This window comes from Globicephala melas, chromosome X (genome assembly GCF_963455315.2).
Source record: "Globicephala melas chromosome X, mGloMel1.2, whole genome shotgun sequence".
Lineage (NCBI taxonomy): Eukaryota > Metazoa > Chordata > Mammalia > Artiodactyla > Delphinidae > Globicephala > Globicephala melas.
In genome coordinates this window covers 101,016,772-101,043,860 of record NC_083335.1, presented here as the reverse complement: position 1 = coordinate 101,043,860, position 27,089 = coordinate 101,016,772, and the positions used below count along the sequence as shown (strand labels likewise).

The 27,089-nt window shown below is 35.6% G+C and overlaps 1 protein-coding gene across 1 annotated transcript in view; it reads left to right on the top strand.

Annotated features, from left to right (window-relative positions):
- IL1RAPL1 (interleukin 1 receptor accessory protein like 1) overlaps positions 1 to 27,089 on the top strand; it is a 1,328,695-nt gene that overhangs the window by 1,020,852 nt on the left and 280,754 nt on the right. Inside the window, exon 6 of the mRNA XM_030845253.2 lies at positions 10,154 to 10,228. Within this exon, the coding sequence (XP_030701113.1) occupies positions 10,154 to 10,228 (75 nt within the window). The remainder of the gene's footprint in view (positions 1 to 10,153; positions 10,229 to 27,089) is intronic.

Genomic DNA, 27,089 nt, shown 5'->3' with positions numbered 1-27,089 from the left:
TTAAGCAAAGTATGCTATGTTAGCTTTTAATGATAAATTGAGATATTACATGGGCTACTTTGTTTTTACTCCCTGGCTAGATCCCTTGAATACTTACTGCCACTTATCAAAAAAAAAAAATGTATATATAATATGTATGTATACATATATATACTTTTTAGACTACCTTCTCTTGGTAAATATGTGTTCAGTGATTGCAAACAACTTTCAAATTAAGTGAAGTATAATAGTACAATATTAGGAAGATTTTGCTGTGAAATAATTATGTAATATTTCATCACCTAAATGTTTTATAATAGGTTCGAATTATTTCTGCAGTTCTGGGTTGCCTCCACTACTCTGCGTTAGATGGTTTATTCTATGTCTTTAGAGAAGAACCTCTTATTTTTTAGTTGTTTGGGTAGGGACAAGAGGCCTTGGTGGTGGTCATCCTCGCTATAAGGGTTTGGAAGGAGGAAGAGGTTACTAATTCTTTATATGTACTCTCTCACATTAATTCTTCTCATTTTGGCCTCCCGTCTCTCCCTTGTACCCTGTCAGACATACCTGACCTTTCTGTGTGCTAAGCCTATGCAGACTTTCATACACCCTTCATGGCTCTCTCGATTGCTGTGGTCCACTCTACGGTGACCCAGACTACAGCTTCCTCCATCCTATTTCATCAATCCTCATGTTTTCAATAGCTTTCTGTCTACTAGAAAATTAAAGTCTCTTGTCCAATTCGGGCTTGAAATACAGCATTCAGGCTTGAATATGGCATTAGCCTGAAACATGAAACTTTTTTTTTTAGACCATTTTCTCAGTCCTCTGGGAGACCAGAGGAGAAGATGAGTCGGCAGCCAGTGGCTTGGTTTTTCAAACTATAAATCATTGATCAGTAGTAAAATTCTCTAGCCTCTATGCATAATTGGAGGTGACTGAATTGATTTATAAAAACGTGTCTCTTGATTCCTACTATCTTATAAAACTACCCCTCTTTAAATATATGGTTATCATAAGGCAGGGCTTCTCAAGCTCAGCATTATTGATATCTGGCACAGGATAATTATTGTGAGGGGCTTTTATGTGCACTGTAGGATGTTTAAAAGCATCCCTTGTCAAATAGTACGCCCCTCGCCAGTTGTGACAACCGCAGTTGAAAACCACTGTCAGAGAGCCATACCAGTGAGTAATCGTGCAAGATACTATAACATGAAGAAAAAGCCAAGAGGTGTGAATATCTTCTACTTTGAAGTATAAGTAAACCAACCCAATATAATTTGGGAGGACTTTAAAGTACATTACACTATACTATGGAAATGTGATGTCTTACTGTGATATTCCAAGCCAAGCAGAGAATAAAATGTTTTCTGACTTTCAGTAGTAACATGGTGCCTTTTGTGTATTCCACAATTTCCCTTAATAAGCATTTCCAGACAGCCTGGGATTTATTATTTTTGTTTCTTGAGGGCCTTTTATCTAGTAATATAAAAAGAAAAAAATGATATGATAATTTTGCTTACTTTCTCATTACTAGGGAAGAGATAGTTTCCCTCATAGGACATATACTTTTTTGGAATTGACTGTTGTCCCTAGAAGCTAATTGGTGACCTAACTTAGTTCCTTCTTTGCCTGTCAGCAGAAGTGAAAACAGTAGTGGACATGCTCACCTACTTGATTACAGGTATTATATCAATCAGCATTCTTTTCCTAGGGTTCATCATAATTTCTGCAGATAATTATGTATTGTTTCCTTCTTCTCAACACTTTTTTGCTTTAGCTTTGACTACACACAGATTTATTTAAGATGGTTGAAATCAGTCATGCAGTCAGAATTTATCCCCACAGCAGTTGTGCAAAATTCACTGCAGCAGTTGTTTTAAAAATAAGAATTAAAAATACTAAACCACCTTTATTTATTCTGTCTACCTATGCTCTCTTTTGTTTGCCCTTCATATTCTTCTCAGCTCATTAGGTCAGAAACAGGGTGTAGTGGGTGACTGAATGAGTTCTAGAATCGACCATGAGTCTTGGTGCAGCAAGCAGGACTGCAGACAATGGAAGCTGGGAAGCGGGGCTTAAGAGACAACCATAGAAGGTGGCAAGTGAATAGAAAACCTGAGCCCTAACATTAGCTCCATGTTAGTTAACTTTTCCTATGATATTCTTAAGTGATTCAATTTTAAAAACAAGTATTGAATGAATGTAATCTTTTCATTGCTTATGTTACCTGGGAGGTTTATCAAGATAATGGGAAGTGATGAAATATAAATTCCATAATGTCTTTGTTAGTACTTCACAATTAATATTTTTGAATAAGAAAAAAACTAAATTATATATGATATTAAATTTGCTGATTGAATATGTGCCACATATCATTGAACCAAGGGAATACTAGACAGTCGTTCTTATTATCTTGACTAAGCGTGCTCCTGATTCTATTAGTCAAAAATAAGTTTGGTGGTATACATATTTTTTTATGAATGTTGTTAAAGCAAAGGATAGTAGAGGTTAGCCAAGGTTTACCTCATGAGAAATGAATATGGCATTAGCCTGAAACATGAAACTTTTTGTTTAGACCATTTTCTCAGTCCTCTGGGAGACCAGAGGAGAAGATGAGTCGGCAGCCAGTGGCTTGGTTTTTCAAACTATAAATCATTGATCAGTAGTAAAATTCTCTAGCCTCTATGCATAATTGGAGGTGACTGAATTGATTTATAAAAACGTGTCTCTTGATTCGTACTATCTTATAAAACTACCCCTCTTGTACTGTCCCCCGTATCATTAAGTAGCACTGCCCTTCAGGTGTTTGCTCAAGTGCATAACTGGGGATCTCCCTTAATTCCTAGATTTTCATTTACATTCCATATCAAATCCATCAGTAAATTTTGTCAGTTCTACCTACCAAATAGGTATTTAAAGGAAAAAATCCTACCATTTCCAGCAGCAGCACTAATGTATCATCACCATTTGGTGTACCGCTTCAATACCCTCCTTACTGGCCTTCTGCCTCCACACTACTCCGTCCTCCTAGACATGAACACCAAGGTGCCAGAGTGATACTTTTGGCATATAAATGCTACCAGAAGCTCTCTCCACAAGTCTCCAGTGCATTCTCATTAGGTTTAGAATAAAACCCAAGTCTTTTCCATGTTCTACAAGGCCGTGCCTGAATTGGCCCATGACTATCTCTGAACTCATTGCCGCTCTTTCCTTTTGTCAAGATAGCTATAATGATCTGTGCCTTCCCTCAAACATGCCAAGTGCACTCCCATTTCATGGCCTTTGCACCTTCCTCTGCCTGCCATCATCTTCCTCTAGGTATTTCCATGGCTGGTTCCCTCCTTTCACAGAGATCTGTTTCAAAGATCTTTAAAGCAAACTTTCCTGGCATTCCTCTAAAATAGCACCTGCGCTAGCTGCTTTGTTTTTTCTTTTTTTATAAATTTATTTATTTATTTACTTTTGGCTGCATTGGGTCTTCGTTGCTGCACGCGGGCTTTCTCTAGTGCTGCAGGGGCTACTCTTCGTTGCGGTGCGTGGGCTTCTCGCTGCAGTGGCTTCTCTTGTTGCGGAGCACGGGATTTGGGGGCATGGGCTTCAGTAGTTGTGGCACATGGGCTCAGTAGTTGCAGCTCGCGGGCTCTAGAGCGCAGGCTCAGTAATTGTAGCGCACAAGCTTAGTTGCTCCGCGGCATGTGGGATCTTCCCGGACCAGGGCTCGAACCCATGTCCCCTGCATTGGCAGGCGGATTCTTAACCATTGCGCCACCAGGGAAGTCCCGGCTGCTATATGTTCTACAGTACTTAGAACTACCTGATATTATGTTATGCATATATTCATTTACATGTATAGTTTCCATCTCCCTCTCTGGAACGCAAGCTCCATGAGAGCAGGAGTTGTGTCTGTCTGGTTCACTGTTATACCCTCTAGTAGCTAGAAAAATTCCTGGCAAAGAGAAGATGTTTTAAAAATATTTGTTGAATGAATGAACATATTTTTAAATTTGCATTGTAAGCTACACTTATCAAACTATATGAATAAAATATTAAGTATCAAAGCTAGTCAAATTAATTTTTTACATACATTTTGATAGATTATATTAAGAGTTACATCCCTGGGAGTATTTGCTTTATCACTTTGACATGACTTCTAGATCAAGGTTATCATTTATATGGTGTTAGTTTGTTCATAAACCGCTTTCCCTGCGCTCTCTGCTCAGTTATTTGCCACTCCTTCCTCTTTGAGGCTTCTGAGGCTCCATGGCTCCATTGGGAGTTACCATAATTGTTTGCAACAGAAAGGAGAAATTTTGCCAATCCCAGTGCATTAGAGATAAGTGAAAAGTTAAGCACCTTTCTTCCCCCAAATGGCTCCACCTAGTATACACTCATATTTTCTCCCATCCGTTCATTTTTTTTCTCCCAAGGAACATGAGGTTTTGTCTACTTGCTATATATCTCATGAGTGCTATGCTCCACTATTAAGAACTAATGTTAAAACACTCCAGACCGGGGCTTCCCTGGTGGCACAGTGGTTGAGAGTCCGCCTGCCGATGCAGGGGACGCGGGTTCATGCACCGGTCCGGGAGGATCCCACATGCCACGGAGTGGCTGGGCCTGTGAGCCATGGCCCTGAGCCTGCGCGTCCGGAGCCTGTGCTCCGCAATGGGAGAGGCCACAACAGTGAGAGGCCCGCATACCGCAAAACAGAACAAAAAAAACATTCCAGACCAAAGAAAGCAGAACTGAAATCCCATTTTGAATCATTGAAGCTCTATGAGTAATTCACATTCCGTTGACTTGCTAGGACAATAGGCAGTTGGTTGTCAAGTCTTATAAGTTAAAAAAAAGTACATGCAGACAGCAAAACAAACCAAAAATCTCCATTGTAAAATGGCGCGTGTTGGTGGGATTGCCACAGAGCGTGTTTTATTGTCAGCTGAATAAATCTGTGAGTATTGTTTTGTGACCAGATTTAGCTGGTAGATTTAAATAGGGTCATAAAGAAATTACCTCTGAGTATAGCACTCATTACAATGCATCATATATGCGTTCTCATCTCATACATTCTTATGTATAACTCCATGCCTTATTGGTCATTTTATTTGTAATATAGTACTTATTATTTGCAGGTACTTCATAAAGGCTCTTGAAACTGACTCGTGGAGTTATATTTTAATTATGTATCTAGGTTGTAAGCTCTGTGAGGGTTAAAAGCTGTGTTTTGTTTACCTTTCTTTGAGTCCTTTACAATCCCAGTACCTTGCTTGCATATCTAAAAATCTTCAAAATGCTTTTGTTGAATTGTGTTTTTGAAGGATGGACCAGTTCTCCTGCTATGGAAACTAATGTAGGAAACATTAATGATTCTTAAATTCGGAACTTAAATGCCTTTTGAACCCTTATCTAAATATCCAGTTCATTATTTTACAAACAATATTTTTTTTTCTTCTCAGGCTACAAAGAATGCTAAATGCTATTGTCCCAAACTTCGATGGATATCATTAGTACAGATGTATTTTCCATCTAATATATCCAGGCATTTAATCTGTTATCCTATTTAATCCTCACACCAAGCCATAGGGGAAAATGTCACATTTTTTATATAAGGAGACTGAGACTCATAGAGTTTAAATAACTTCTCCAACTTGCCAAACCAACCAGGTCTAACTTCTGTCAGAATTTATTAGACCCATGTCTCCCTGAAAAATATGTGTATTATCTTTCTTACCTTACCATAATGCTTCTAAGAAACAAAGCAGAGAAGGCACTACTTAAAATACATTTTGAAAAGTATCTATGATTTTGAAAGAACAGATTTTGTGGTAGGACAACTTTAAGTATCCAAGAAATATTAATTATTCTCAAGAGCATTTGAGGGACTAAACTTAAATTTTAGAGGGATGTCAAAACAAAGATACACTCATCCTAAATATCTCATATTTCTCTTCTCTTTAAGAACATTAGAAAAATTCGAGAATACTGGCCTCATTGCCCTGGTCTCTTGTCACTTTTGCTTTGGAAAATTGGATCCTCTTTTTCACTATTCCATAACCCAAGTGTACATGGCATGGGGAAAAAAGAGAGAGACTTCATCTCTTCATAATTATTTAGGGAACGTTAACATAGGAATTATTCCTATACACAACTTTGTGTATACCGCCTTCCAGATGTTTCTCTAACTAGCAGCTGGTAAGCAAAACAAACGTCCTTTAAATTGTTCCTTCTACTCTGAAGAACGGTTTTGTCGATCGGGACATATTAATAACTCTGTAAAAGATTTTTATTTTAAAATAGAAATAAAGATTTTTAATTTCAAAATAAAAACACTTTTAAAATAACTATGTTATCTTTAATGTTGTCAATGGGATATTCTGAAGAATAAAATGAGAGCTTGAAAATATTTTTGTTGGTGGATTCATAGAAATATTTCAATGCATAGGTAGCCAGAGAAACAGCTCTACTATAATTGTGTATTTTTTTTTGTAGACAAAATGTGATTAGGATTTAAAATCAGCCTGTGCTTCATGTCACTACTGTCAGACTTGCTTTATTTTTTCAACGATTTCAGCTTAGTGAGTGAGTGTGTGTGTGTGTGTGTGTGTGTGTGTGTGTGTGTGAATGAGAGAGAGAGAGAGAAGGAAAGAAAGGGTCCCAAAAGGAAAGATGTTTTCTTGACAATAAAATGTTAGTTGGTCTAGTCATGGTCTAATGCTTATTACTTTGCTTTTTATTGTAACTAATTTGTTTGAGTTCTTTCCAGTCGTACTTTTGCCCATGCAGAAAATGAAGAGAGCTTTGTGTTTGTGTGTTCATTTTGTTTGGTCATTACCATTTCTGCATTTGTTTGCCAGTTCTGTCTTCTGTCAATTCGATTCAACTGATATTTGTTAAACACCGTAAAGTGTCAGAAACATTCAAATAATGGATAATTCAGCAAATGTCTTTTCTTTGTGGCAGCACAATTGTTTGCCCTCAAATGACTGGACCTATGTCTTAGCTTTAATGGTCACCCCATTTCACAGTCATGTGTCAAATCTGTAGTCAGCTCTTGTGTTCTCTGACAGTTTCAGTTCACTTTTATCAAAGACAAGAAACATGACTCAACAATATCCCTCTAGAGCATAATATCAGAACTTAGAGATGACAGATTGCACAGTACAGGCGCTCTGCTGTAGGTTATAGTCACTTATTTGTATGTTTTTGCTCTCCTAACAGATTGCTCACACCTTGAGGGGAATCATTGCACAGGACTAGTAGTTGCTTGACAGAACTGGGAGGCAAAGATCTAGCAAGGACTCTAGCTTGAATTTGCTCTTTTACCTTTGGCAAACCAGTTGTGCTTTTTACACCTCGGATCTTTGACCTCTAACACAAGGGAGTTGAATTATAGATTTGTCTGGGTATATTCCCAGGAGTGGGGTTGCTGGGTCATATGGTAACTCTATTTTTAGTTTTCTTAGGAACCTCCATACTGTGTTCCACAGTGGCTATACCAACTTACATGTACAAAACAGAAACAGACTCATAGACAGAGAACAGACCTGTGGTTGCCAAGGGGGAGTGGGGAGGGAGAGGGGTGGACTGGGAGTTTGGGGTTGGTAGATGCAAACTATTACATTTAGAATGGGTAAACAACAAGGTCCTACTGTAAAGCACAGGAACTATGCTCAATATCCTATAATAAACCATAATGGAATAGAATATAAAAAAAGAGTGTATATATGTTTATAACTGAGTCACTTTGTACATCAGAGACTGGCACAACATTGTAAATCAACTATACTTCAATTAAAAAAAGAAAAAAATGTAAAAAAAAAGTAAAAAATTAAGTAAATAAAACAAGAGAGTTGAATCAGCCCAGAATTGTTCACTATTGCCATTATTTTTTAACTTCTGATTACTGTAAGATGTAAAGGCAGAAACCAAAGATATTCCAAAGCCACTATCACGATACCTAGCACATTATAGTGTCCAGTATACATCAGTTGAGTTGAATTGGATTTGGGGGGTTAAAATCTTGGACGGAATACTGATGTATAAGTAAAAGCAGAGCTACTTATATCAAGAGAGGGGTAGGCAGTACAACAAGGTATGGAGTCAAGGCCCTCAGTCCACCCCTTATCTGTATCTGCATGTCACCTGCCCAGAGGGGCGCTGTAGAAACCATAGGGCTTTAGGGAACACAATTTAAAAATCAAAGAATTTAATAAGCTTATAATTTTTTTCTGGCTTGAACACTCTGATTCCTCTGTTAACTTGGACTTGTCCCATGAGGATAATACAGAAAGATCTTAAGGATGTAACATTATGCCATGGGGTGGGTGGTGTGTTGGGGTGGAGAACCACACAACCATTTTATATTTCTGAACAAATGTCCTATCTATGGATTTTATTATCTTTCTCTACAGATATTTTCTTTTATTATAAATTAGTGTGAGATGTGTTTGAACAGGGAACATTTTTCTCAGCTGCTTTCTATAGCTGTTGAATTGTCTGCTTGTGACTCTATAATCACAAGCTTTTATAAATGGAGTTAATTTACTGAAGAAACAGGTTATTTTGATGCCATATTGCTTTTGAAGTTACCTGAAATCATTTGATAACCAGAGCCTAGGAAATGTGGCTCTTTGACCTATTAATGGTGAACTGCTTTGCCAACATTTAGTGACTAACCTACTTATTTAGCTATTAGGAGAATAAAAATCTGTTACGATCATTTTAGGCAAGACATACAAGTATTTGAGGTTAATCAGAGTGATGTCAAATCTTTGAGAAGAATTTCAAAGTGATTTATCTCATCTTATTACCCCAACTTTCCTTTCCCCTTCCTTCCCATCCCTGTGTTAAATATTAATGAAGATGAATGAATAATGCATTCAATTAGTTATGAACAAAACCTACTGATCCTATGTGAGGTTGGTCTTCCAAACAAGGACTCTTAAAACTCATTCCTGTTTTTCGGAGCTGGGATGCATCATCCGTTTGCACTGACTGTGTTTTCTGTTAAGGAGAGATAGAGGTGAGCTTCCGAAGCAGATTGCATTCTTGAATCCTCTGGTGATGAGGATTTGTGGCCACAACTCCGGGCATAGCTGTCTAGATCAGCCTTCTGGTTGTCAACCAAACTGGCGTGTCCTCCTGGCAAGGAAGGAAGCCCGCAAAGCAAAATCATTTAATTTTTCAATCAATTTCAGCAACCCTTAATTGATCATTTCTGTACTTCTCACAGAGTGGAAGTTGCAGTGACAGATTTCACAGGGACCTGGGCATTTCAGTCAGAGAGGGTGAGGAGGGAGTCTTTAATGAAGGATCACTGACTATTTGTCTAAAGTCCAGATAGTCTAGTTAGCTAGGAATGAAGTATGCAATGGGAAACCTATCTTCAAGATGCTTAATAGCCAACTCTTAGATCTGTACACTGATCATTGATAAATTGATAAGTGCACAGAGCAGTAATGTGTAGAAGCTAAAAATCAAAGACAGTATATCATGCAAATTAGCAATAAGTACTATAAAATGTCATGGATAATAGTAATAAGGGGTTCTGACTAAATGAAAAGTATTACTTAAAATATAACTTGGTGACTACTTTTATGCATGTTTGAATATGCTGCTTGTATTTGTAGTAATGTAATGCCACATTGCTGCCTCATTTATAGGAGACGTATGTGAGAAATACTTAATCTAATTACTAAATTATGGGTTTTGAGGCAATGTGATCCAGGGTAGGGAAACTAGGAATGGGATTAAGAAGAAAGAGGCAATATTATGCCCCCCCAAAAAATCATTGAAATGCACGATACAGATATCATGTGTATCTTTAATTAACACAGAGAAAAGGTAGGGTACCCTTTAAAAAGGAAAGCAAGGTGAAAATTGAAAATATTTGGTGAAGTACAATCATACGTTTTTAAGGACTGACCAATCCTGATTCTGTACTGCAACAGTCTCATGTGACTGCCAATTTGGTAGTGTTATATTTCACTCATGTATAATCTAATAGCTTTTTCAACTCGCCTGAAGGTACTACCTGCAATATGTAAGTCATTACTTGGTAGAATGCTTTGACACACTACTCAGAGAATGAAAACTACTTGGGAAAATAAACTGTGTTCATCCTTCAGTTTATTCAGCATAACTATAAGTCTGTATTATTATTGTTTTTCAGCCCCTCTGACTGATAAACCACCCAAGCTTCTGTATCCTATGGAAAGTAAACTGACAATTCAGGAGACCCAGCTGGGTGAGTAATTCCTTAATTCTAGTTAATACACTTTTCTCGTTACATTCTGACTATTAATAAGCCTAGATTGTAACCTGGTGTAATACTCTGAGCTAAGCCCATGTTTATTTAAAGGGAGCAAAATTAGAAAATACCAGCAAATATGGTGTATTCCATCCCCCTGGTGCGTGCATTAGGACCAAGCTGGACATATGGATGTAAAAACTTATGTGTTAGTTAGATGGTTGTTGAAAAATTAGATGGACTGAAGGGTTTGCTGATGGTATTATTTTGTCATTTTATAAGGCTTGAATTGTTGGGTTATTTAAATTTATTTTACTTATTTATTTATTTTTGGCTGTGTTGGATCTTCATTGCTGTGCGCGCACTATCTCTCATTGCGGCTAGCGGGGGCTACTCTTCGTTGCAGTGTGCAGGCCTCTCATTGCGGTGGCTTCTGTTGTTGCAGAGCACGGGCTCTAGGTGCGTGGGCTTCAGTAGTTGTGGCATGTGGGCTCAGTAGTTGTGGCTCGCGGGCTGTAGAGCGCAGACTCAGTAGTTGTGGCGCACGGGCTTAGTTGCTCCGTGGCATGTGAGATCTTCCCCAACCGGGGCTCGAACCCATGTCCCCTGCATTGGCAGGTGGATTCTTAACCACTGTGCCACCGGGGAAGCACTTGAATTGGTTTTAAAACAGGCAGTGTGGAACTGTTTGACTTATAGTACTTATTATAATACCCAATAATATGTTAAAATACAATTTTTTAAAATTGGGGGAAAGGGTAGAGATTCATTAAAGTAAATGACACTGTTACAGTTAAAAATCATTTTTATCCAGCCAAATATAATGGACCCTGTGATAGTTAAGTTATGGATAATATATTCATAAAATGTGAGTGAGTGGCTTTTGGTTAAAGAACTGAAACGTAAGAATATGTACAGAATATTCTGCCTTGGTAAAAATATCTAGTCCACAAATAAGAATTTTAACATATTTATCTTAGAGTTAAGTCTAGAATTTCTTAGTCTGATTTATCTATCTATATTTAGTTATACCAAATTATGGGAAATTTCCCCTCTTGTTTTATAAATATATACAGCACATTCAATTATATTTTTTATTTGAAATATGATATGCATGTATGTATATATCATAAACTTTAGCAGAAAATTAGTTGTTTTCAGTGGTTTGATATAAAAGGTTATCAAAAGTATAATTTAAACCATATATTCATGTTTGTTAAGGAATTTTTTCTTACATTAACCATTTGAAAGTAGAAATGCATTTAATGAATACAACTAAAAAAAATTCATAGTCCATCCCTTATGTTATCAATGTTATTGTCACTGGGGAGAGTTTAAATCAAAATTGTAAATCTGTCTTCAAAATGAAGATTACAGATCTGATAATCTTTACTAATAGCACATCCACAGTTATAGTGCAAAAAGATAAGATGATGGTTTTAGAGACTATAAAATTATTGTAGTCAACAGATTTCCAGCATTGGAAATATTCACTCACTTTGAGGCATGAACATATGTAATTTTTATACAAGTCAGGGTTTTAATGTTTCTTTGATGATAAACCTAAGGCTTTGGATTAATTCCATATACATGCAAGTAGTTTTATAATTGTCATTATTTTGAGATGGGAGACCAGAAGCAGCACTAAAGCCATGCTGTATATGAAACAAACGTATTAAAATTGTATCGCGCTCTTTACTCATGCTGTGGTATATTGAGATATATTAGATGTTATTGCTACTTTGAAAAGAAATTTTGAAATATAAATTTTCCTAAGCGGCCATTCTCATACAGACCTTTCAATAACTCCTAGGAAGATATATTTCTAAGAAGTTATGCAAAACTATAAATATCTTGGACCAAGAGGGACTGGTTTATTGTCCCAGTTATCTGTAATGAGCATAGCCAAAATGATATTAATTGTATCTCTTTACTTGAAAAAATGATTCAAAGAATTTTACAATAGATGGTTGCCCATTGGGTTTCCTTATATTGTCCCTGAATTTGGAATAAATCAAATTGTTCTGTCTTCTAAAATGTTTTACGAAATGGAATAAATAATTTGTAAAGCTTTCCTTTTTTCAAAAATTACTTTTTCTTGAACAAAAATTATAAAAACAAATCAAATTGAAAATATGAACATTTCTTATGCAAATTGGAAGGTTTGGCTGTATATTTGTTTGAAGAAAGATGGGCATGTCTTGATAACAATCAAAATGCTCCAGAAAATACTCTAATTAACTCCTTTATTGTCACTGCCGAAAGGAACACCTTTTAAACACCAAGTAAACCATAGACATCAACCTGGGACTTGTATTGTTTTAAACAACTTTCGTTTTATTTTCTAACTCCACTTCTCAGTGTGATACATCATTTACTAGTTTGAGAAATTTAACCTTAATCCATGAATTTTTGAGCAACAGTTGATTTGAAATAACTACCTTTTAGTGTTGCTACTTTAATAGTATTGGGGTAGGTGAACAGCTGATCACAAAGGATAAGTGAAAATAGGAAATAATGTTAAGGACCAAAAAAAAGGAAAGACTCGAGATGCCTAAAATATGTTTGTTTTCTACAATATGTACTTTGATTTTTCACCTCCTTTGGGATTTAATTTTTGCCCTTTCCAGATTTGAAAAAGCTATTAATTTCAACAGGCTCAAAATGTGTTGTCAAATCCTAAGGAAGGGAACTGAGTGAAGAGTCATGGGCGGGGGAGTAAGGAGGGTGGCCAGGACCAGTGATAGGGAACCTGTAAGTGGTGCCTACTCTCATGAGATGGTGAAAATCTCCAACAGAGTTTCATTGATCAAGAGCTTGGGGGTCTGACTCAACCTTGGCCTAAATTGAGGGTTAACCTCAGAGGTTAATAAAACTACTATGTGAGTTAATTATAAGAACAATCATTAGAAATTACACAAAGCTGAGTTAATACATGGCTGGTGACCTAACATGAACATCTTGGCTAAGTTAAACACATATCCATTCACCTGTCCTTGGTAACTAAATCCATCAAATCTCCAGTTTGTGTATGAATATATAAAACATATTAATAATGAATTAGATAAAATCATGAAATGCATAGATTTGTTTTCATCTCCAAATTCTCCTTTCTCTGCCATTTGCTAGCCATGCCTACCTTTCCCCTTCCACATCCCTTTGTGTCTTCCTTTTCTTACAATTCTTTCATCTTCTCAAAACTGGAAAGATTCTGATAGTGATAATTTAAACTGTTTCAGTATAGAAAGCAAAAGGCACCAAAAATCAAAGTACTTAGGAAAAAAATAGTATAATAGTAACTAAATTCATATTAACCATGTAAATTGGTGGTTTTGAATTTCAGTCAATATGGGGTTATAGCCTAGTATTTTCATTTTAAGTGGCATCTATATGTTATTTCTAAATGTGAAAAAAAACCAAAAACAACTCTGTCCCTTTTAAATAACTTTCAGGCATCAGCGAATATGTGGACAGAACTTTCTTGGGCAAAAGGCCCAGAAATCACACTGTGCAATTCTGAAGGTCAATCCAGGGGGTGAGCCTGACTTACTCTTTTCAGGTGGTTGTAGTCAAGGGAATCAAAAGACAGACACCAGTGTCTTGCTGAACTTGAGCCCTGAGGATGTCAATCAGATATATGGCCTTCTTATGGCTAGGAGCCCATTTTCAGAAACTTCTAGTACAGAGGATGTTATATTCATCATTACCAGACTTTCAAAGAGTAGAAATTCATTCCACCCTTGTCCTAGTAAGACACATTATACTTTACAACGTAGAATTTACTGAAAATTATCATTAATTACTCATTTAGATATGGGTATTTCTTTATTTAAATTTTGCTTTTTGCTTTAAAAATAATTTTATAGGTTAGTTTTACAGGTTAATTACAGGTAGACCTTTGGGGGAAATACAGAAAAGAATCTTGTTTCTTATACTTTATGTTGTAGAAACATTCTGCTCCTATTAAATATTCTGAGAAAATACTCCTTTAATGGCTGCATGACATCCATGTGAATGTCCTATAATTTCACGTATATTGCTGGAAATTTGGATTTTTCCAAATTTCATTATCATAAATAATGATGCAGTTGTCTTTAATCATACATTTTCTCTTGACCTATTTCAACAGGACAGATTGCTAAAAGGAAATGGGTAAAAGGAAATAATTTCATCAAAGTTTCTTGCTACATAGTTTCAGAATTCTTATCAGAGTAATACAGACTCTCACTAGAAGTATGTAGTGAGTTTAATAACTTTTAATTTTTTTGATACAATGCATAAAATGATACATCTTTGTAACATAGAGCTCTTGAAGGAAAACTCACTTTCCTCGGGTATCAGAATCACTTCTTCCTTCCCCCCTTAGCTCCTTCTCTTCATTCACTGAATATGAGTGTGGCCTCTCTTTTTCAGGATTATCCTCATTTGGAGGGTTTCGAATAAATCTAATCCATATTGTTGAAGAAATATAGAAACCTAATCAAATGTCTGCAGTCTCTATCCATTTTTTTTCTCTTGCTTATCCTAATGCTCAACTGAAAACTTCCTCTAGAGCCTGCGTTTCTTAATATAAGTACACAGGAATTTTGTGATGTGCTCTGGGCATAGGGAATGTCAATAAATACTAATTGACAATAAGGTATACATGCCACAAAGGACACACATCTCCAAATTTTCTGTAAGAAAAAAGTAATGAGACTGAACTGAATAAGCTGCTCAACAGTGCTTTTGTTTTTCTTTAATATCCACTTTCTTTTGTTAAGTTTGTTAAAAAGAAAACACATGTATCTGAGTTACAAGGATTCACCAGATGTTAACATCTCAGGGAAAGTGGTTGATGACAGTATTGAAACCTCAAATTTTTAAACATCTGTCCTCCTAAAGGACACACTACACATGTAACTTTATCCAACTTAATTACAGGCTAATTAAAATGTCACACTAGAACTTAACTAACACATCTTGCCCTGTTACACCATATTGTAGTTTGCAGAATTTTAAGTTTCAAGCAGACTGAGGGAAAAATGTCTATATAATAGATCCTGATTGATAATTTAATAGGAAAACTTTTTGCCATGAAAATTTTATGTTTAATTTACTGTGTTGCTAAAGTAATTAGTTATGGAAATATATTCTACTTCAATCCTTTATATGTTCTGGAACTGTATATATGCACACACATATACATATAGTGCATGGAATGTGTTGTATTACAAATATACTAGTTGAGTTTTTAATCCAAGGAAAGTATATAGGGAATTATTTTATGGAGTGAAAAATAGCCCTCTAACATTTACTATCTAGTTCTATATTTTCATAGCTGTTATTTTCTTGAAACAGAACACATCCTTTCTGAATAGTTACTTAATTAGGAGGCCTGTTTGTTTCCTTTCTGGAGTAGGGAAGTACTTTCTGTCAGTATCCTAGAAACAAAACAATTCAGGTGTTGAATTTGATACCTAATTCTGAAAATGACATACAATATTGATGATGCTAAAGAATACTTTGTTGCTGAGTTATGCAAGTGATGCAAATATGACCTTCCTTCCCAGAGGTAAGGAAGTCAGGATTGACTGTTTGGGTTTTTCCAGCCACAATTGCTCTTCTGGTTGTCATCAGCAAATGTAATGCTGTTGACTTTGGTTTTACTGCTCCATGTGGAAGATACAAAACATATTTTCACTGACAAACTCATATGAAAAACCATAAAACTTCTCTTTCACTCTGGATAAAAACATTTGTATCCAAGTCTTGATTTTAGATGACAAATGATGTACTCGTTGCCCACTTAAGAAAGACATGCAGATCAGCATAGTTCTACTGCCCAAAATAAAGCTTGCTAGAAATAAATTAGAGCTTCTGGGCAAATAGACATCATAATTAAAGCATGTAAAGGCAAATACAGACTGGTGTTATAATTATTTAAACTGATGACATTCAGGTGTACTCAGTCCAAATTTATTGTGCCAGGATGAATGAAAGTAATAACTCTTGACAGCTGTTGTATTTTACTTTTGAAACCAAAAACACCTTAAGAATTGTGATTCTAACCTGAAGAGGAATATTTTGATATTAGTATTTATTTAACATTTCATATCCTTAAACAAAAGATGAATCAAGTAATGAAAGCTAGTATTCATATTCTTAGATCATTATATGGCCTAGCTTATATGATATGAATCTCACAGATTCTCAAAATCAGTCTTTCCTTATGCTAGAGAGGAAGATTAGGTTGGGGGAAAATGCAGCTTTGCATGTTTGCTTTAAAAATTACTAGGTAAAAACTCACAGATATAGAGAACAAACTAGTGGTTACCAGTGTGGGGAGTGGGAGGAGGGGCAATATAGGGAAGGGAGAGTGGGAGGTGCTGCAAACTGTTGGGTGTAAGACAGGCTCAAGGGTGTATTGTACAACACGGGGACTATATAGCCAACGTTTTGGAATAACTGTAAGTGGAAAGTACCGTTTAAAAATTGTATAAAAATTTTCTTAAAAAAGGTAAAGAATGGCTAAGTAGCAATGATGAGAACAAACATACACTATTTTTTTAAATAACTTTTACTATTTTTAATGTTAAGTAGCTTATTGCAATTACCCCTCAATCCAGAAAAAAAATCAAAACAAATATTAAAAAAATTGCTAGCTAAGCAGAAGTCAGACTTCCTTTTTAAGTGTTACATGCTCGAGGCCTAGTGCTAGGACAGGCTTGAAACCCAAAGAAAGATGGAGATGAAGGTTACAGCGGCTCCTATGGGCCATTGATTTCTGAACGTTTGGAAGCCAGCTGAAGCACTTGTATTTAAAAACTAGAATAGAGAAAATGTGAGTCTGCTGGTTATTACTTTGGAAAAGGGCCAAAAGAGAGAAAAGAAAGGAAGAAAGAAAAAGTGCAAGAAAGAGTGTTGTCACAAAACCAGAGTCTTTTGAAATTCCCAACTCCTGGTGTAGTTCTGGTCTAGTTTGTTGGACACTAACATGAATCATGCAGATTGCTCTTTTGCTACAGCACTGAGAGTACAGTTTTGTTTGTCTGTGGCCAACTAAGAAACTAGATATGTAACTCTTCACAATTCTAGATTTAGAAACCTTACGAAGTGGAGGGACTTTGATAGTTATCAAGTCAAATTCTTCTCTTTAAACTGATGAGAAAACACAGATCAAAAATGGCTACATGTTTTTATATCACAAAATTTTCAAAAACAAACATCATCAACATCATCATTTTTCTTCTTCATTATTATTATGATTATTATTATTTTACTATTTTGGTTACTTACAATAAAGAGGCAGCATATAGCAGAGGTTCCAAATTCAGGTCATTCTGTCAGACAGACCTAGGTGACAATCCAGCTCTACCACTTAGCTCTGCTGTAACAGCCCTCATTTTCCTAGTCAATAAAAAAGACACCATGATAATACGTAGCTCTGTAGAGTTAGTATGGGTATTTAATGAGATAATGCATGTAAAGATTAGTACATTGCCTGTATATATTAGGTAGTCAATATGTGCTTGCTGCTGTTAGTTGAGATATTTCAATGCTACACATATATGTATATATGGTGTAGGTATAAATATATAGAGATATATAGAGAGGGAGAGAAAGAGGAGAGAGATAATGCTGTATATACAAGATTTCTGAGCTACATTTTGAATGTCAATGATTGTTTGATCATGTTTATGTTCTTATTAGAATGTAAGTCTGCTATTGTACAGGATGGATAATATTTTAGACAATTTCCATCTTCCATCTAAGAACAAAATATGAATACTAAATTTTTCTACTTAAATGAGACTTTATCTTAAAGAAATTATTGATTTTAGATTACTTAATTGTTCAACAAATCTATCCAAATGCATACAGTAAGTACTTAGTCATAGCAGAAGAAAATGATACCCATCCTTTAAAAAATGACCATGTAATGGACACTATGCCGCACAAATTTGTTAATAACCATCAAGAAGAAAGACTGAAAAAATTACTTTTTCAACTAAAGAACTTCAGATATAGTATTTCTTAAGACAAGGTACATGAGAATAATTTTACAAAGCAAAGCATCAAACCATTATGCCTGTCAAGTTCCTCCAGAAGGTTTTGGCAATAGCCTTATTCATTTTATAGAAAAATACTGCTTTTCCTCTGACAAGTACTATTATCTTGAAAGTACAGAGCTTGAAAATACAAAGCTTTCTGAGCTGTTCTTAATGATAGAAGTTTACTGCATAGAAAAATGCAGTGAGTATCCTATGTTAACAAGAACTTCTGAATTTGCAAAGTAAATGCCAATTTATCAGAAATAAACCTATCAAAGGACATAATGGTGTAGAATATTAAAAGAGGTTTCAGAATAAGAATATGTACCACATGACTGATGTTCATTAAAATAGAAACTATAAAAAGACACACATCATTTAAAATTTGAATATAAAGAGAGATGTTCATCCATAAATTTCCTCTTGAATTTTGGCTAAATAACTGAGCATTCCTAAATTATATTCAGACTCTTCATGAAAAATAACTCATGCTTGAATATGATTATAAAAATAGGATACCAGCATTTTATGGTCTAACGTTAACACACTTAGCATTCCAGTCATACATTACCAACTTAGTATGTTCCTACAGATTTGTGGGTAAATTGAATCATCATAATTTCAGAGAAGTGTTCCCTTCATTTTTGATTGATCTTTAATTGGTAGTGGCTTAACATGTCAGTTTTAAGAGGCTCTGACCCCCAGTTCTTTTAAGCAGCTAATGATCAGTGAAAGATTTATATGCACAAGGGAAGTACTCTATTTAAAGAAACTCTGTGGTGAGTAATTTTATATAAGAATCTTTTTTGTAATTGAATAATCACCCCTATAACTCTTCTGTTAGTGAAGATTTTTACATTTTCATAAGATGTGGTTCATTGATATAAAACTGGCAAGTGGTATTTCTAACTAACCCAGATAAAGGATCATCCACCTATCACTGCAATATGGCTTCCTCTTTATCAGTGGAAACTGGTGTCCCCATTGTGACTTTTTGCCTCCTCTGAGGAAATATTAAATTTAATTCACCAGCCTCAGATCAACAGAAATTCATTTTAATTTAATTCTCAAAAATTGATGTGGTAGGGTAGATTCTTTGAGTAACCAGACTATCTCATGTTCATTTATGACTAAACAGTTTATTTTCATAAGAGGTACATTTTGAAGGCCATCGTACAATCTTATCTGCCTTGATTTTATTGAAATGTATCCAATAGAATGACTGTCCGTGGCGTCATTTGTTTTTCCATAGCTATAACTGTTGTTATTTCCAATTTTAAAGAGAGCATTTTGTATTTTGATTCTTCTGGAATTTATATGGACCTTTTCATTACATCATTTTGTTGATTACTTCCTTTTTTCTTAATGTATTTCTATGCATTTAATAATGTTTAACTTTTTAATATGAAAGCATATACAATGAAATTTGATCTGTTACTTCATGAATGCTTAAACGTTCACATTTTAAGATATGCCTAAATGTATGCTCCAAAACATGCCAGATAAGGGACTTCTCTGCTGGTGCAGTGGTTAAGAATCAGCCTGCCAATGCAGGGGACACGGGTTCGAGCCCTGGTCCGGGAAGATCCCACATGCCTCGGAGCAACTAAGCCCGTGTGCCATAACTACTGAGCCTGCATGCTGCAACTACTGAGCCCACGTGCAGCAACTACTGAAGCCCACGGCGCCTAGAGCCTGTGCTCTGCAACAAGAAAAGCCACGGCAATGAGAAGCCCATGCACCGCGACAAAGAGTAGCCCCCACTCACCGCAACTAGGGAAAACCCACGCGCAGCAACAAAGACCCAAAGCAGCTAAAAATTAATTAATTGATTATTATTATTTTTTTTTTAAAACATGCCAGATAAGCCCAATACATACAGTATCCAGAAGGTTTTAAAACCTGCGCCTCACAGCAAACTCTCAAGAAGAGGCCTCCTTTGCAATTCACCACACACAAGCCCAATGTTACTTTCTCAGAGACACTAAGGATTTTTTAAAATTTTGTAGTTAAGATATGTAAATTTTAATTATAGCATATATTATCCAATTGAATAATTAAGAAAAATAAAAGTAAAAAGCTTGATAAAGAGTTTTTAATTTTCCAGTGGTCTGAAGATATCTCCCACTTCCACTTCTGGTCCACAGTGAGCATGAGAGAAAGATTTCAAGTTGCTGAGGCATCCAGGAAAGTCAGTACTTCCCTCTCCCCTCCCACTACCCCGCAAACTTACAGGCAGGCTACAGGCTTTCTCACTCTTGGAGAATTTTTGTTTCCAGTTTAATAAAAGCAGGATACTTACCTCAGACTTGCCTGACAAAGAATTGTGTTTATAGAAACTTGGCACCTCTTTGAGTAGGAAGAGAGCAAAGGAAAGTGCATTGCTTTTCTGGAAAAATTAAATTAAATTCATCCTGTCACATCAAGCTATCCTTAGAGATAGGATACTTACAACATGACTTGTTCTAGGAAACATTTGCAAGGCATTTTCATATGTTGTCTCATTTCGTCTTTTCAACAGTCTGTGATGTTTGTATTGTGCTTCCATTTTACAGATTGTGACCGAAGCTTACGTGCTATATACTTCTTGAAACATTTCTATACACTAGCCTATTGATTATTGTTTCTTTCTTCACTCCTTTGTTAAATTCTAATTGTAAATAAATGCTCTCTTAAATCCATGACCCTTCTGCAGTATTTAGAATGATCTCATCTTATCCTTATGGACTACGATATTTAGAATGGTCTCATCCTATAGACTGCTTCATTTTATTTTATCCCACTGTTAACAGATTCTGTGTCTCATCAAATAGCACATCTAGTAATAATGCAATTGAATATGAACTTGTCCTTGAAATGTTTCTCAGGGTTTTTTTTTTTCCCTATTCATTTGCATGTCTCCTCAATCTGCTTCAGTTCATCGTTGCCTCCTATTTTCTCATTCCCATTTTTTTGTACTTCTGCTCTCTCAAGTACATTTTAACAGACACTTTTCTTCCTCTACTGATCTTCAAGCATGAAATTTCTTTTCAAGGCACTTAAGAAAATGGGAGTACTTAGAACATTCATGAACAGAATGTCCCGTGAGCTGTAAAAGTTAATGTGAAAAAAGCAGAAGAGTCAGTTAGTTCATCAGTTTTTACTCTTTAAAAACAGCAAGTTATAGTCCTTTCTTAAACAGCAAGCAGAAAGCAAGTGTTCTCATTTCACTTCTTAAAATAGACAAAGTAAAACTAATAATTGACTTGTCAGTTTACTGTGACTATTAATTCCCTGTGCCCAGAGTTGGTTTTTGTAAATTTAGGATTCACATTTTCTTTTCGAATATAATTATCTGACTCTACATAGATAAGTAATTTAAAGACTACTGATTGTTTGAGCATTTAAAGTTAAAAACTATGTAGACATTGGTAAATTATCCGTTTAGAAAACCTGTAACAATTGGATTAAAATTAATGTTAACCCAGAAGTTAAATTGGACTTATGATATTTTTATGACATTTACAGTGCATCTTGCACATGGCTTGTAAATATACGTTAACTTTAAAGAACTTGGTAAGATTTTTATAGAAATGGAGATTCTTTTATAATGTAAATGCATGCTGCATTAACATAACAAAGTAATTTGCAATTTCTCCTATGGGCTGACATTTACTAGGTCAAGGCCCCACAAACAATGGTATCAAAAAACCTCCACCAATTGTAAAAATGCTTTTATGAATGAAAGTAGCATAGTAACTAAGTTAACACTCTGTTTTAAACTTCAGTGACTAAAAGGACCTAAGCATTAATTTATTTTATTTTCACAACAGCAGAATATTGAAAACAAGATGGAAGTTGTCTTTATTCTAGCATATGAGAACAGTTTCTCAATGGGGAAATAAGACTAAGATTCTCAAAGGTTGTTGAAATAATGATAAATTCTCTTAAATGCAGATGAGCATTTTATGTTCAGTTTAGTAATTTGGAACACACGTATTTTAATTATTTTAATATTATAGGTTAACATTTTCACTTTTAATTTACATTTCTTCCTCTAAATAAAGAGGTCCTTGGCATCATGGTACACTGACACAAACCAATGGGCCTGTCTTGCCCCTGACTAATTAAGTGAGAATCTCAGTGACCTGAAGATCTTCATCGCCAGATGAACTGTCTATAGCAATGATTTTTAATGCGGAATGAATGACATAAATACCTGTAGAGCTTTTACAAAACACATGCGCCTGGTTTTCTAGCTCTCCTGCCTCCCCTGTACTTGAAAATTTAACTTATTAGATCTGAAATGGAGGCTGAGAATCACTGTTCTCTGTCCTGTTGGGACTTTTAAGTTCTGCAAACAGAAAATTCTTATAATTATGTCTCTATATCTATATATGTCTATGTCTATACCTATCTATATCTATATCTCTTCTGACCTGGTGGATCTGATGTTTTCGTAGTCATAATCAGGATTTCTGTACTTTCTGGAGCTCTTTGCAATGCGTATGAGGAAGCTAACAGACACAAACACATCTGGGTTATCTCATCAGTCAGGTTGTTATTGTCAAGAAAGAGAGACTCTCTAACTCAGGCACAGAAGGTACAAATGAGATCTGGATGTCCTTCCAAGTGGAAGCTATGTATGATACTGAGGACTGAAGGTGGGGATGAAGTAGAGAAAGGGAACTTCTCAAAGCCTAGTAGAAATTCAGCAACAATTTGCGTCACTTAACCTTTCTGAAAACTTATCTTAGTATCTTTATTAGTTTCCTGTGGCTGCTGTAACTAAGTACCGCAAACTTGGTGGCTTAAAACAAGAGAAATTTCTTCTGTCAACAGTTGTGGAGGCCAGAAGCTTGAAATCAAGGACTGCACTGCCTCTGGAGGCTCTAGGGGAGAATCTTTGCCTCACGTAATGAATGTCGGGAGGCTGTCAGCCTCCTTGACTTGTGGTCCCATCACTCCAATCTCTGCCTTTGTGGTCACCATTGCCCTCATCCTCTTCTGTGTGTGTTTGTGTGTGTGTGTGTTTTGTCTTCTGACTGTCTCAAATCTCACTCTGCCTTTCTTTTATTAGACACTTGGCATAAGAGTTAGGGCGCACATGGAAAATCAAGAGAGATCTCATCTCAAGAGCCTTACTTTAATTACATCTGTGAAAAATCTCTTTTTCCAAATACAGGCACACCTTGGAAATATTGCAGGTTCAGTTCCAGACCACTGCAATAAAGTAAATACTGTCATAAAGTGAGTCACATGAATTTTTTGGTTTCCCAATGTATATAAAAGTTATATTTACACTATACTGTAAGTGTGCAATAAAAAAACAATGTACATACCTTAATTAAAAATACTTTATTGCTAAAAAATGCTAACCTTCAGGAAGTGGCATCAAAGATAGCCATAAGAAATGTAATAAAAAAGCTTGAAATATTGTGAGAATTACCATGTGACACAGAGACACGAAGTGAGCAAATGCTATGGCAAAAAATGATGCAAATAGAGTACCGATGCAGGGTTGCCACAAATCTTCAATTTGTAAAACAAACAAAAACAACCCACCATAACTTCGAAGCACAATAAAGTGAAGTACAATAAAATAAGATATACCGGTAAGGTGATATTCACAGCTACCAGAGATTAGGACACAGACATATCTTTTGGGGGCCAGCATTCACACCAGTATGGTATATATCACATGTTCTACTACATTCACAAAAAGTGTGATATTGAGTAAAAGTTCACAAGATGAATTAACAGTGAAGTGTCGACAAGAGCCCTCATTCAATGATTATCAGGGCCTGCTCCTCTGTGTGTGCCCACAGGGTGCATGTGTGTGAGTGCACGTACATGTGTGTTATGTCTTGTGGTGTTTCTTTTTCACCTGAAGAATTCTTTGTAGAGGTAGCCCTTGAGGTTAAATTGGGAAAGACACCATTACGAGATGTCCAAAGCACAAGAGTTTTAAAGTGCCCAATACACAAAGCAAAGGGAACCCTTTCCCAAGAAGAAAAAACATGATCGTCCCGTAGTTCTGAGAGAGCAAAGAAAGTTTGACTGTGAATTAGGCGATATTCAGTTGTCCTTTTACATTTGGCAAGAGTTGATTCACCTGTATTAATTAGAAACGGATGACTGCCGATAAGTGGATTGGTGATTATGTCTACTCATGGAGAGTCGGATATTGTTTCCAAACAAAGTGTTCACAAATAAAATGTTAGGAGTAATATGTCCCTCTCCATTAGTAGACATCCTGGTATCTAGCCGTAACAATTATAGGCATAACTTCTTAAAACTACGGAGATAGTCATTTACCTTGTACAGCATTCTAAGACTTATGATTCATGAGCAGAGTTGTAATATTAAAAGTTTTCAAGGTACTAATAAGAAATCATTCGTTTAATCAAGCACTTGTTGAATACTTGTCATATGACCAGCATAGTATTAGGCAATGCAGTAAGTAAAACTAAGAACGTACTGTGTGAATTTAAAGAAGAGCTGTTTTCAAAAGCAGGATCAAGTAAGGCCTCATTGTGAAAACATTAGATGAGCTATACCTTAGTTTAGAAGTAAGATTTCAGCAGACAGATATGAAGTAGAAAGGCACTGCTGAACAACCAGTGTTAGGAGAGGCAGAGAAATGAGGAAACATATGTTGACTTTACAAGCTGGGCAATATTACAGCCAACTGAAGCAGTTGAGCCAGCTGACCTGATGAAAAAGAGTAGTGCCAGAAAAATTATGAATTTAGATACATTTTCACTAAAGTGAAACCTTCACGTCACTGAAGCCTTAAATTTTTTTAAAAAGAGGAAAGGAGGAGAGCCCAGTTGGGAAGTTAGTCTCAGACCATAGAATGAGTAAGAGAAAAAAGAAGCCAGTAGCCAGAGAACCAATTGGGAAACTAATTGCCTAGGTGAAAAGTAATATTAGCCTCTGAAAAAGGTCAGATTTCATGGGGATCAGAGAGAATCGGAGGTATAAATCTTGTTAATGTATCAACTAATAGGAAGTAAAGTTGACAGACCGAGGAATTAAAAAGAAAAGATATTAATTATGGCTGACTGAAAAGGTATTAATTATGGCTGGCTGGGAGGAAGGTAATGCCAATAACAACAAGAATGTCAAAAATAGGAGGAGTATTTGAGGGGAATATGTTGACTCAAACTGTGGTTATAGGCGTGGTACGTTTTTGGCAAGGCTTTCCCAAAACTGGAAATGTGGACATAGCTTGAGTAAGGTGTCTGAGCTGGACAAGCATTTGGGAGATCCTCCTAGAGAGAGAGTCAGACAATTATCGGCCTGAGAGATTACTTATTTTTCTCACCCTGTCTCAAATTATTATTGTAATATGTAAGTATACTAATTTCTGAATGTCTTATTTTCCTCTTGAGCATGGGATATGTGTTTTATTTATCTCTGAGTAACCAATGGGGGAATTTTGTTCAATAAGTTCTTGTTGAATGACTGAAGGTTAGTTGCAGTGTTTTTGAGAGTATCTTTGTTTTTCCAAGTAAAATGGAAATTGTTTCATATTTACTATTGTGTCCTTTAAAAAGCATTTTTAGGAGTTTTGCTACAATCGTATTATCATATCATTGTCTAATCTTTCATGTTTCCAAGTATTTTAACTTACTTTAATTATTTCACAGCCTAATTATAAGATATAACTAACTGATTATTTTCGCAATTGAATTGTATCCATTCAAAATCACTCATCCCCGAATACTAATTATCAGATTATTATCCCAATAGAGATACCATAAATTATGCCTTTTCTTTTTGCTACTGCTTAATTTTCTTCTTCTGTCCAGGAAAGAAAGGTACTATATATACATATTATTACAATATTTAGTAACTGAATAATTTAGGCAACATTTTAAATAACTGGGGATATGGTAGGAGGTTTTTAAAAGATAATTGACTCAATTTTTTTCAACAATTTCTTTAAAATATACAGACAGACACATATTTGAATGTTATTGATTTGGAACTGTGTCTATTTACATTTGAATTCCTGTGACCTGCTTACCAATTTTAGGTTTCATATTGTTTTATTCTTCCTTAGTCTATCTTTCCATGCTATATTGATTTCTGAGTGTTCAGGGAACTTCCATTTTCCACCTCATTTAAGTGCATTTCATCCTACTGTGTTGGTCACCAGCAAGTCACAAAAATGGTACACAAATGGCCATATAATGCAATGTGATTTGAAACAAAGGGGAATTGCACTTGTCTACGGGCATGGGATTTTTATCCTGAGTTGTTCAGTGTAGTTAGAAAGTAAAGAGTTATTGGGGTTTTTTGTCTTCATAAAAAGAATGAGAAGTTTGAATGCCATTTAGAGCAGTGGTTCCAAAACATATAGATTTCAGGAACCAGGTGAACTACAGGAAGGAAGGAAGGGAGGGAGGGAGGGAGGGAGGGGACCATCACAAAGTTGTCAATGTATTTAGTTTGCCAAATTATATTATTAAGAAAATAAAGAAGCTAACATCTGCTATTAGTGTAATTTATAATTTCTTAAAAGGGCAATTTAAAATCCAAAACTGTGGAAGTTCTTCAGAGAAAACACCAGTCATTTGAATTGAACTGGTCATTTGAATTAAAATTTATATTTATTTTTTAAACTTACTATATTATCCTCTCTCTCCCCCCAAATTTTGCATCTAAGAGTATCTCAAGACTGTTACTGATCATGTCCTGCCTCCAGGAATGACTATAATCATAATACCTCTTAATTTTTCCACACTAACATAAAACATTTGACAGTGAAAACTAATTAAAATGCACAATTGCATTTCTTCTGTATATTTGGAAGTGGAATATCTTCATTGATATGT